Source organism: Eumetopias jubatus, unplaced genomic scaffold (genome assembly GCF_037043125.1).
Source record: "Eumetopias jubatus isolate StellerSeaLion01/CBP00866 unplaced genomic scaffold, mEumJub1_p1.0 scaffold_14, whole genome shotgun sequence".
NCBI lineage: Eukaryota > Metazoa > Chordata > Mammalia > Carnivora > Otariidae > Eumetopias > Eumetopias jubatus.
In genome coordinates this window covers 75,631,708-75,644,867 of record NW_028274820.1, presented here as the reverse complement: position 1 = coordinate 75,644,867, position 13,160 = coordinate 75,631,708, and the positions used below count along the sequence as shown (strand labels likewise).

At 39.7% G+C, this 13,160-nt stretch overlaps 1 protein-coding gene and 1 non-coding gene across 2 annotated transcripts in view; one reads left to right on the top strand and one right to left on the bottom strand.

Annotated features, from left to right (window-relative positions):
• CAPZA2 (capping actin protein of muscle Z-line subunit alpha 2) overlaps positions 1–312 on the bottom strand; it is a 63,200-nt gene extending 62,888 nt beyond the window's left edge. Inside the window, exon 1 of the mRNA XM_028104913.2 lies at positions 122–312. Within this exon, the coding sequence (XP_027960714.1) occupies positions 122–160 (39 nt within the window). The 5' untranslated portion in view covers positions 161–312. The remainder of the gene's footprint in view (positions 1–121) is intronic.
• An 11,076-nt stretch (positions 313–11,388) lies between these two features.
• LOC114210701 (U6 spliceosomal RNA) lies at positions 11,389–11,495 on the top strand. Its single transcript, XR_003609563.1, has one exon. It is a non-coding gene; the product is annotated as a U6 spliceosomal RNA (small nuclear RNA).
• Positions 11,496–13,160: the final 1,665 nt, after the last annotated feature.

Below are 13,160 nucleotides of genomic sequence, written 5' to 3'. Positions count from 1 at the left end.
AGGAGGAAGGGCAGCCGAGGGCACAGACCAATGCCCTTCCCCGGCGGCCATACTCCGGGCTGATACGCCGGGGCTCTACTGGCTCCCCCACGACGGACTCCGCCGCCTCCGCAGCTCTTACCTTCTCCTCATCAGACAACTGCTCCTCCAGATCCGCCATTTTCCTTCTGGCGACAAACCGCGGTGGCGGCGGCGGCGGCAGCGGCCACCTGACTTCCCCCTTTCCGTGCGGTCCTCCGCGCCGCGCGCCCCCGCCAAAGGAGGGGCCCGCAGCCCAGGCCGCCGCGCACGCGCCCCGGGAGCCCCGCCTGCCTCTAACCGGCCCGTGGGGTCGGCACGCGGCTGTGCGCGTGCGCGGGAGGGTGGATGGCTTGGGAGGGGGGAGGAGTCACCTACCCCCGCCTGCTGCAGGCTTGTCAGCATCCTGAGTATAGGATTCTTTCTCCACAAGTGACCATATGGACCCGGTCTGCGACGAGTACATTCTGAGCCCTTGATTATGTTCCCATCAAGCCCTCAACTCTGCCAGCTAAAACATGAAAAAGCGTACGAATAGAAGCTTTTTAAACAATGTTTTTTTTAAATTACTAGAAAAATATTCAGTTTTTATTACAATATGTACACAAAACCCAGCCCATAATTGGAAGATTGCTCTTGAAATATTCATGCATTCATTTAAGAAATATTTATTCGTCCTTTATTGTGTGCCGGGTACTACGTTAATCCCTGGGAATATACAACCATAAGTAAAAACCAGAGAAACCCCTGTTCTCAAGAGGCTCACTGTCTATTCCTTAAACAAACATTGAGCAGTTGGGGAAGGCACTGTACTATTGTAGGGGAATCCGAAGTTATGTTAGACATAGATCCTGTTCTTCTGCATTTAATTGCTAGATTAAATACAGAGAGCCCGGTAAAATTTGAATTTCAGATAAACAATGGATATATATTTCACATATAAGTATGTCCCATGAAGCATTTGAGATATACTAAAAAAGTGTTCATTGTTTTCAAATTGTATTGGAATCCATTACTTTTATTTGCAAAATCTGGGAAGCTTACTTGTGACACTTCAAGTTTAGCAAGAGAGTGAAGATGTAGTAAAAGCTGGATATATGAATTGTCTAGGAATTTTGTTAAAAGACCTGATTCAGTAGGTCTGCCATGGGGCTGGAGAATCTGTATTTCCAACAAGCTCCCATGTGATGCCAATGCTATAGGTTTGGGATCACACTTTTTAGCAAGGCCTTAGAATTTAAATAGGACTTAAGACTTTAATCATTATGTTGTACACCTAAAACTAAATCAATGTTATATGTCAACTATATCTCAATTTTAAAAATATTTTTTTAAAACTTCGTTCAGTAGAAAATGAGAAACTGTTGACGTTTGAATAGTGACATGACATCAGAAACATGTCTAGCAAGATGAATCTGACAGCTGCAGGTAAATGACACATGTGAAAGTACCTTCCCCAGTTCAAGTCACTCTCTCTATATAAAACACTGTTGTTAAGTAATTTACTGAATGTTCATAGTGTGCGAATCCTTGTTTCTTGCAGATGGAAAGCAAACAGAAACCATGCTATTGAAAAGCTCATAGTCCATTCTGAGAGAGAACAGGAAGGGGATGCTTGCTGATACATGCAGGAAAAAGCAGGTGTCCTGTTGAGCATAAGTGCTGCAGAAAATATATGATAGAAATTAAGCCACACGGTTTGGCCAGGGACCTCACCGGATATAAATAAATATGTTCACTTTTTTACAATTTACACGTCATTGCTTCATTGATTTCTCACTGCAACCTCGTGAAGTAAGGTATTTATCAGCGTTATTATACCCACGTTACAGGAGAACAAACTGAGGCTAAATATTTGTTCAAGTTTGTACTCAAGTGACTAAATTGATATTAGAACCCCCCCAGGCATCTTACTCTATATCCTGCGAAGTTTCCACTTTGAGATCTTTCTCCCGCTCTAAGGTCTAGGCACGCTCCATCGGTAAAACTTACTGAAGGTGATTACTCTCCCATCCTATCAGTTTTAGTCACCACCACTTGCTGCATCAACTCTACTGATGGTTTGTTTTTCCCTTCGTCTGTTTTTTGGTTTCTGTTTACCTAGCAACACCGAATATTAATGTGTACACAGTGGGTTCTCAGTACATGCTCTTGTTTGACTAATAGGCTGCTCTCTTCCTCTAGAAACCTCACCCAAATTTGGTAATGCTTTGCAATAATTTGTAACCTTGGTGATACTTTATATGTGGCTCCTCATAGTGACACAACCAGCAGTTATGTATAATTTCAGATAATTCTTTCAAAAGTCTCCCAATACCATCCTCTTGATACAGTTAAAAGAAATTATAGAATTCATGTACCCTAGGAATTCTGGGAAGATTTTAAGCTGTCACACAAAATAGATATAAATATGGAATAACCATTATATGACTACCAGTAGAAATATACGAGTATTCTTTTTTTTTTTTTTAAGATTTTATCTATTTATTTGACAAAGAGAGAGCATGAGCAGGATCCTGGGATCATGACCTGAACTAAAGGCAGACGTTTGAGCCACACAGGTGCCCCAAAATATGCTAGTTTTCTTGACAATCAGTTATTTTATGATGAAGAGAAAAGAAAATATTCTTTCCCCATGCAATTCTACCTACTAAGTGAGAATTTCTATCTTTTCTCATTTAATTTCTAAACTCACCTTTCTTCTATTTATTAGTGGTAATCTTTGCCTTCCAAATTAACTGAACCAGAACCTGATTTTTTTTAATTCTTCCTTTTATAGTATTTGTTGTTACGTTACTTGAATGCTTCTTAATCTATTTTCCTGTGGATGTGCTCTGTGTCCTGAACTAATTTTAAGCTTATCAAGATCAGAAATTACCTAATTTCATAGAACCAAAATCTTAGAATACATCTAGTGCAAGCCTCTCATTTTACAGGTAAGTTGAGCCTTAGATAAATTACATGACTTGATAAAAATTGCACATCTAGCTGATATCATTTTAGAACCCAAGTGTCCTGATAGACTCATGTTCCTTTCTTGATCCTATTATATACACACATTATATATACATACATGTATAAGATATATATAAATATAGCTTGATCATGTAATGTGTAATAAGATGATAAATATTACTGACTGAGTGCTAAATGGTTGCACAGGATATCGACGTCTATAACACCACATTATTTAATCTCTGTACTGGAAAACTAGTATCTGTAGTTTAAAAGTGTGGCTTACCTCATTTCTGAGAGAAAAACTACCAGTGTTGCGGAGCCTGGGTGGCTCAGTCATTAAGCATCTGCCTTCGGCTCAGGTCATGATCCCAGGGTCCTGGGATGGAGCCCCGCATCAGGCTCTCTGCTCTTCAGGAAGCCTGCTTCTCCTCCTCCCGCTCCCCTTCTTGTGTTCCCTCTCTCGCTGTGTCTCTCTCTGTCAAATAAATAAATAGAATCTTAAAAAAAAAGAAAGAAAGAAAAACTACCAGTATTGGACAGCTAATATTTGGCTGTTTGTTACTCTCTCATGATCAATGAATACAACTGGTTTCAGATAATGTCCTTTATGGCAGTAGAAAAGTGTCAAAAATCATATTTTAAAAGTAATTGCCTTTCTAAATCAATTGCCTAAACTATTGATTACTTGTAGTTGAGTGTGTCCTACCTATAGTCCACTTCCTCAGCTACATTTGAGAAGGCTCCCACAACTGGCACCCTTGGAGAAATCTGACATGGATCATTCCAGAGGTATCAAGGAATTATTGAAGAAGCTCATTTTTAAACTCTTCCTCTCTCCTGAATACACAATCCTTCATAATTTGGTCCCTCCCAACTTCGACAAACCCACTTCTGCCACTGCCCCCAATGCATATGTCATTGAAACACACAAAGTTATTCATTTAGGCATCATACTCTCTCATGCCTTTATTAAAGCAATTTCTGGAATGTTCTTTGCTACTGATCCTTTAAAATTCAATTCAGTTATTCCTTTTTCCCATGAAACTCACATTGAATCCTCTAACTAAAGCCAGTAATTTCTTATTCTAGAATCTCACAGAAAGTTTTCCATGAATTTGTCATGTAGTTAGGTGTACAGATTTTAGAATCAGTAAGTACTGGGTTCTGATCTTGGTTCCAGCTTAGTTAACAGGGCAACTCACTCTGGAAACTTTGGTTTCTTCATCTATACATTGAAGATAATAATGGTGCTTCCCTCACAAGGCTGTTGTGAGGATTTAACGGGAGAGTATAGCCAAAGTGTGTAGCACCAGGCACAGGCATTAGCAAAGTTCTCAATAAACATTAGCTGTAATCATCATATTATAATACCAATCTCTCCTTGAAGACATAGCCTATTTCTTAATTAGCTGTCTGACAAATACAGAGTCTGGCAATACGTGCTTAAAAAGATCTTTGTTGGAATGTATATTGATTGACTGACTCTTTCATTTCATATCCTTAAATGGAAGCTGAAAAATTGAGCTAGCCACCCTTAGGGGGTTTAGAGATTCCCTTAAAATGTGGCCCTGAGACTCCAGAACAGGAGAGCAAATGTTTTCTCCAGCAATCCTCAAATCATACAAATACTCCTGCCTTTTACCATTACATATTCAACCACTGGTGAAATATCTCATTAATTTCCTGCTCTTTAATTTCTCAGTCACTGTATGTTCAAGGCTTCAGCATCTTCATGCAATGTCTCAAATGAAGTACAGGGCATGGGGAGTGCCCAACGTGATCCTTTAGGGTGAGGCAAGGTAATACTACAGCTTGTATTTATTTCCATTGCTTATTTGAATCATTATTACAAAATATGTCAGATACATTAAAAAAAAAAAAAAAGCCCAAACAAATAAACACAGTCTACCTCTTTCCAGATCCCATTCCTTTTCCTTTTTCCCATGGGTAACCACTAACCTGAATCTGATGGTCATCATTCCCTGTATGTTGGATCTTTTTCAATACAGGGCTGTTTCTTTTTCATCTTTTTTATCCACTCAATTTGATACCTAATTCAGAAAGTATTTATGGAATGAACTGAATATGATTTCTTTGCATAGTCTCAAAAACAACATAGATAGAGAATATTAGACTAATTTATCACTTTAAAAAATCTCCCTATAGGGGTGCCTGGCTGGGTCAGTCAGAAGAGCATCTGACTCTTGATCTCAGGATCATGAGTTCGATCATGTTGGGTGTAGGGATTACTAAAAAAACAATAAATTTAAAAAAGGTAAGAAAAAAAATTAAAAATCTCCCTATATGGCAAACATAAATTGTGGGACATGAGTGAAAAATTAAGTCAGATTCAACACGGGAAGGTGAAGCAACAGAATGAACAGATTTGCTGGTAGTAAGTGAAAGACAGATCTGATATCTTTGATTTTTTTAAAGATTTTATTTATTTATTTTGAGAGAGAGAGAGAGAGAGAGTTTGTGCATGTGCAAGCAGGGGGAGGGGTAGAGGCAGATGGAGAATCTCACAACTCTGAGATGGTGACCTGAGCCAACATCAAGAGTCAGTCGCTTAACTGACTGAGCCACCCAGGTGCCCCTAATATCTTTGATTTTTTTTACCCTTAATGTCTGACAATGCTTTTAACTCTTATTTGGACTCAGTAATAGCAGAATGGCAGTATAACAGAAAGATAAGTGTGTCATTAGTGTTTTCCCAGGCCATAACAACCTATAATAAAATTGTGTTTTTCGGGCGCCTGGGTGGCTCAGTTGGTTAAGCGACTGCCTTCGGCTCAGGTCATGATCCTGGAGTCCCGGGATCAAGTCCCACATCGGGCTCCCTGCTCGGCGGGGAGTCTGCTTCTCCCTCTGACCCTCTTCCCTCTCATGCTCTCTATCTCTCATTCTCTCTCTCTAATAAATAAATAAAATCTTTAAAAAAAAAATTGTGTTTTTCTACTTCAGGTGAATCCAAAGAATTGCAGGAGTACCTGCTCGAATTTCTTCCTGCTCAAATTTCTTCCACAGGGCCACAGTGATTTGCGGACATTTAGAGGTACTTACACTGCCATCTTCCTCTGCCTTCTGACATTGGCCTTTATCACCTTTGCTGCTCCCTATGTCATCAGACCTCTCCCAATGTAGCTCTGATGTCTTTCCTCCCCATATGGTACTCCTCTCATGGGCCATATGACTTAGTGTTCGTGTCACCTCATCTTGTTCTGGCAACTTTAGCTGCATCCATTGCAGGTAGGTGCTAGATGATCCCCAGCCACTGTCCCAGGCTTGGGGGGGGCGAGAAAGGAGGCTCACTTTTCTTCGGTTTTCTCCCATGAGCCTCTTCTAATGGACAGAGCTGTAGCAGACACTGTACGTGCTCTGAGCAGATCCCCTTGGATCACTTTGACTATTTCTGTGCGTCAGTGCCTTTTGCCTCTGCTTCATAGAACCTGCAGTTATCCTTGGAAATTATTCCTGTTCCTGTGCTACTGGGGCTTTCTTTTTTTTTTTTTTTTAATTTTTATTGTTATGTTAATCACCATACATTACATCATTATTTTTTGATGTAGTGTTCCATGATTCATTGTTTGTGTATAACACCCAGTGCTCCATGCAGAACGTGTTACTGGGGCTTTCTTGCCGGCAAGCACAGAGCTGGGAGTTTAGGTCCAGTAGAACAGCTCTTACCCAATGGGTGTCAAATGATGAGTACAAAACCCCAGCTCCCTAGCCTCAGATCAGAACAACTCTGAGGTGAATTTATATTCCAGATTTCCCCAGAGGGAGAAAGCCAATCTCAACTTGCCTTTTCCCCTTTCCTAGGAGTGACTGAGGCATTATGAAAAGTTATCAGATTAGAAACATGAGAATAGCAATAGAACAGAAAGTAGGTTTTATACATGAGAGCACTTTGGGGATCCAGATTGGAGGTGGGAGGCCAGTTATCAAACTTGGAGCACCTCATCAGAATTAGAATAGCCTTGAGGATGAGCCCCCAAATATTGATTTGGATGGACTTTAATCTACTCTTGCCTCAGTAAGATTAGCCCCGGGAATAGAGTAGGGCTAATTTTGTAGGTGATTTGAAATGTGGAGAGAAATAAAGCAAAGCCAGAACTCACCAGAATTGGGTTTGACACTGTGCAAAGCAGAGAGGTGGAGGAGAGAGAATGTTAAACCATAGGACATGATCCATGTCCTAAAGTAATTTATATTCCCGTTGTAAAAGGCTAGAATTCTATATATATATAAAGATAAGCCTATAAGGCAATATGTGATAAGTACAAAATAAATGGCACAAATGAGAAATGTTTTCTTTATATGTATGAGATTGAATGTAAAACATATTGAAACAATGGATGGAAAGAGGAAATATAGGCTTTTAAATTCTACTCTTATGTATTTTTTTTTTAGATTTTATTTATTTATTTGAGAGAGAGAGACAGAGATAGTGAGAGAGAGCACAAGTGGGGAGGAGAGGGAGAAGCAGGCTCCCCGCAGAGCAGGGAGCCCGATGCGGGGCTTGATCCCAGGACCCCGGGATCATGACCTGAGACGAAGGCAGACACTTAACCGACTGAACCACCCAGGCGCCCCTACTCTTATGTATTTCTTAATCTGCTACACTGCCTATTTCATGACTGAAGTGTGAATTTAAGACATATTACAATTTTAAACTATCCATATTTACTTTCAGCCTAACTCTTAATACTTTCAGAGAAAAATCCAGATTCCAAAGATAAGGGTATATGTGGTTGCCTCTGTGAATCTATATACCACCTGCTTCTTAGATGAGTTGGCTCATTTTAGAAAATAGTTTCATGATTTCACAATATTTGACATAGTAAACCAAAGTAAGAGATTGATATATCGTAGAACATATTAGCAGAGTCATTTGAAGAAAAGGATGTCTGCATCTTGGGAAAGTAATTTCCTTTTGCAAAAAAGCATCATTTTTTCAGTCTAACATTTCTGTATTTCAATTTATGGGAGAAATAGCTGTATGATTTCTGCCAATTGGTGAAATCATCATCCTGGGCCTCAATTTCAACATCCATTAAAAGGAAGACAAAAGTAATACATCATTGTGTTTTATGAGGATAAAGTAATATACAAATGCTGCACACTTTATAAACACATGAAGCATTACTGTTTGTAATTCACCGTCAAATGGAAATTCAGTTCTATTCATGCATCTTCACTGTGGAAACCATAATGGATATATAAAAAAATATCTCCACCTATGTTTAACTTTTCATTTAAATGAAACATTAAAAAGATAATTCTCCCCTTCTGCTTTGATATTATCCTACCTCATAATTGTCATGGATAAAAACGCCTTCTGGAATATAGGAAAGAGTATTGGCTTAAAATACGCAAATTTCAGCTCTGTCTTTTTTCACTTAAAAAGTCCATTGAGGATGAAATAGATGAAGGGGATTAAGAGTACATTTATCATGATGAGCACTGAGTAAGGTATAGAATTGTTGAATCACCATATTGTACACCTGAAACTAATATAACATTGTCTAAAAAGTCTAATGGTCCTGGGGCGCCTGGGTGGCTCAGTTGTTAAGCGTCTGCCTTCAGTTCAGGTCATGATCCCAGGGTCCTGGGATCGAGCCCCGCATCGGGCTCTCTGCTCCGCGGGAAGCCTGCTTCTCCCTCTCCCATTCTCCCTGCTTGTGCTCCCTCTCTCGCTGTGTCTCTCTCTGTCAAATAAATAAATAAAATCTTAAAAAAAAAAAAAAAGTCTAATGGTCCTGAATAAGTCTCTTAACATGTTCACCCAATTCAAAGACTTACTGTGAAATTCGCATTTATAAAAGAAAAAGTGCTTTGTAAAAGAGAAAGTGCTGGATGAATGTAAAGAATTATCATTAAAGTACATTATGCCTTGTGACATCAGTAACCTGTCACTCATCTTTCTTCCAGTGGTGTCTCTAGTGTACTTGAGTCTAATAATGCATGAACAGTTCTTCAAAACATTTATTGTGCTTCTATTATATATCAGTGCTCTACTAGTTGGAGATATAGCAACGAACAAAGCAGACATGGTCCCTGCCTCGCTAATTATTTGGAGGAGAAACAGATAGTAAACACATAATCACTCAAATAACTACGTAATTACAATTGGGTTAAATGCAATGAAGGAAACATACAGAGTGATTTGAGTGTATGAGTCGGGAGATAATCCTCAATGGGTCTTTCATGTTTCTGCACTTCTTGCAAGCCGACTGACTACCCCTTGTTCTGGGCTACCTTTCTAAAGGAAGTTTTTTTTTTTTTTTTTTAAGATTTTATTTATTTATTTGAGAGAGAGAATGAGAGAGAGCACATGAGAGGAGGGAGGGTTAGAGGGAGAAGCAGACTCCCTGCTCAGCAGGGAGCCCAATGCGGGACTTGATCCTGGAACTCCAGGATCATGACCTGAGCCGAAGGCAGTCGCTTAACCAACTGAGCCACCCAGGCGCCCACTAAAGGAAGTTTTTAGAGCAAACAACCTTGGAAGATGATGTCTTCCTCCAGATCAAAGCATAGGCATGCTACTTCCCACTCTAAAAGATTTGGGTTCCCTAAGCTCAAGGTTCTTCTTCGGTAATGCACCCTATTACACAAGCAAGCTTCCATCCAGATCCATCTGTGTTGCCAGATGAGACTTGGGCATAGAGAAACTAATGCAAATATGCTGATGTTCTTGGTGCTTGATGTGCCATGAGTAAAAAGCCCTTTGCCTCTGAGCAAGAGGTCTTGTGTTTTCTGCCAGCATCTATGAAGCTGTAGCAGGCTAGCTTGTTAGCTTGAAAGCAGAGCAGAATCACAGACCCATTATAAAAAAAAGGATGGACATTTAAGCCTCTAGTCTAACCTCCCTCCAACTCACTTTTAAAATAAATTTTATTTTACTATGAAATGCTTCAAATATGCAGACAAGAATATAGATTAGTATAATAAACATCTGCATATTCACAGCCCAGCTTTTTCAAATGCTAACTAACATTGTTTCATATTTGCTTTATCTCTGATATTTATGAATAAAGCATTACTTACACAGTTGAGGTTCCCTGTGTCTTCCTCCCTTATCTCATTCCCCTCTACCCCTCCCTCCCTAAGGCAAACACTATCACGAATTCAGTGTGGATCATTCTGTGCTGCGTATTTCCTCCATATAATACCTTACTATTTTAACAGCAGTTTATATGTAAATGGATTTACAAGGTGATTAAGAACTTTAATGTTCAAGCACATATTTCACTGTGTAAGAACAGGACAATTTTGCCAGTGATAAATGAAGGCTTCCGGGAGAAGATCAGCTGAACCATCTCGGGATTATAATCTGGCTTCAGCATTTCTGTGAGTTTACAAGTGCTCTGTCAGGGGAAGTCAGGGGGCAAGGCCATAAGGGAATTCCAGGAAACACTGGGCCACCGTAATTGGTACTAGAATGTGGACAAGGTTTGAGACATCTGAGGAATAAATAAGAGGGGGTTGGTGGGCTTCTTTGGGTGTTCTGGTCCTGAGCTCACAATGGCTAACCTGCTCTCAGGATTAGGTTGAAGCAGTGTACTTCTGTGGGATGAGATGGACGTCCTCAGATGGTCCAAGCAGATGGTCTTTGGCCTGAGCATGGAGGAGACAGCAGGAACTTCTTCTGCACATGGGCAAAGCAAGCCAAGTACAGACACAGATCTGATCCAGGCTTACATTGGCATTCAGCCCTCAGATTACAACAGGCATTTTTATCCTGAAGTCCCTTAATTTGTCCTATTTCTTAAGGCACACAGTTCTCATCTGGAAATGCCCCCCTCTTTGTCAAGTGCATAGGTATCATTGTGGTGTCTTCTTTTCTCATTGCTCTGTGTTGAATCTGAGATCTATTTTGTGTCAGATCTCCTATTTTCTGTATCCAGTGACTTCCTCTTTTTTTGATTTACTCTTGTATTTATAGAACATACAGTCCAGAAGCTTCCTGAGAAAAGGTATCTAAGAGGTATATTTTTGCAACTGTACATATCTGAAAACATCATTATTTGACTCTCAATTCTTGATTGATAGTTTGGATGTGTATAGAATTCTAGGTTGGAATTCATTTTCACTTAGAATTTTAAAGACATTGTTCCATTGTCTCTAGGTGTGTGTGTGTGTGTGTGTATGTGTGACCTTCTCTTTGTCCTCAGTGTTCTGAAATGACACAATAAAGTGACTTTTATGGGTCTATTTTCATCCATATTACTGAGCCTGTGCATTCTTCCAATCTAGAAAATGATGTCCTTCAGTTCTGAGAAACTATTTAAATTATTTCGTTGATGATTTTCATTTTTCCACTTTCCTTGTACTTTCTTTCTGCAACTCCAGTTATTTGTACAATCTACCTCCTAGAATGGTCCTCTATTTTTAAAAATCGTTTCTTTCATGCTCGCTTCGGCAGCACATATACTAAAATTGGAACGATACAGAGAAGATTAGCATGGCCCCTGGGCAAGGATGACATGCAAATTCGTGAAGCGTTCCATATTTTTTTAAATGTTTATTTATTTTTTTTTTTAAGATTCTATTTATTTATTTGAGAGAGAGAGAATGAGAGACAGAGAGCACGAGAGGGAAGAGGGTCAGAGGGAGAAGCAGGGAGCAGGGAGCCCAATGTGGGACTCGATCCCGGGACTCCAGGATCATGACCTGAGCCGAAGGCAGCCGCCTAACCAACTGAGCTACCCAGGCGCCCGAAGCGTTCCCTATTTTTATACGTCTTGTAGACCTCAAAGTACGGGAAAGGAAGCTCCCATTCAAAGGCAATTTATCTTAAGATACTGTAAATGATACTAATTTTTTGTCCATATGAAATATGTAAGTTGTACTAGAACAAAAAAAAAATCGTTTCTTTCCTATATTTACATATCTTTTCACTTTTGTCTAATTTTTCAAATAACAGCCCTCACTTACCTGACTACTGAGTTTTTCATTTTATTTTGTTATCTGCTCATGTTTATGAGTGTTTAGCTAACTAGTTGACTTTTACTTTAGGAATAACTGCCTGGGCCATTTTATGATTCTCCTCTTGTTTTGGTCAGAATCCCCAGACCGGATTCTTCTCATCTCCTGCCAGAAGAGGCAAGGCTAATAGCATTTGAGAAGCCAAGTTGAAGAAGGTTGGATGTCTCAGCATTCGCCATCTAGATGTTCCTTTAATTCCTATTTTTGGCATGATATTGTCACCCTCAAGTATGCTTGGTATATCCCAGTCTAGAATCCCTTTATGTTATCCTTTCCAGAGAATAAAATTCCAGACTTCTGCTACAGTGGAGATGGCTCAGCAGCACAGAGTAGTGAGGGACATCTAAGGATCTACCTGCCACTCAAACAGCCTTCATCTGGTCCCTCTGATTTGGGGCCTCAGTTCACTCCATTTCCAAAGGTATTTGGTACTATCAAGTCACGGAGTCTTGAGTATTCTGTGGGTACAAATGAGGTTGATTTTTGGGTTTTGCTACCTCCAGTTTAACTTCTTGAGGCCCCCAAGTCTGCTGCAAGTCTTTCTAGCCTCAAAATTTCTGTCACTGTTGTATCCTTTCCTTTTTTCCCACATTGTTGTGTGTTTATTAATTTAAAAGAACTCCTTTTGGTGGGATTTTGTGAGGAAGGAAAAATGTATGTCTTCACTTTACCAACTTTACCTAGAACTTCCAATCCATTTACTAACATACTGCTGCTCGGAGGAGCATCCTGTTTTGGTTTTGTGGGTGCAATACCTTATCATGTGAGGATATTATTCATAGTTTGGTTTTTGTTTTCTTTTTTAGTTTTCCCAAACACTGTATTTTTCAAAACATAAATCTGTTAGCATCGCTCTCCCCATGCGATTTCTATTTGAGCAGCTTCCTACATAGCTATTAGATAAAGACAAAATTCTTAAGCATGATTTTCAAGAGCATATCAGCGGGGACAAATTTACAGTGAAATAAATATTTTTTCAACACAGTGTTGTTTTGTTTCGAATTCAAATGGAATGTGAATGCCTGGAGGCAAGGTCTGTATCTCCATTTTACCATAGGTCTTGTTACACCCTCTTCTCATTTCACACATTGTCTGCCCGGCCCCTGAGGTATTAGAATCAGGCTTCGCATGCTTTGGCCTCTCTAGCTCATGTTCCCACCACATGTCCCTCATTCTCTCCGCTTCACCACACT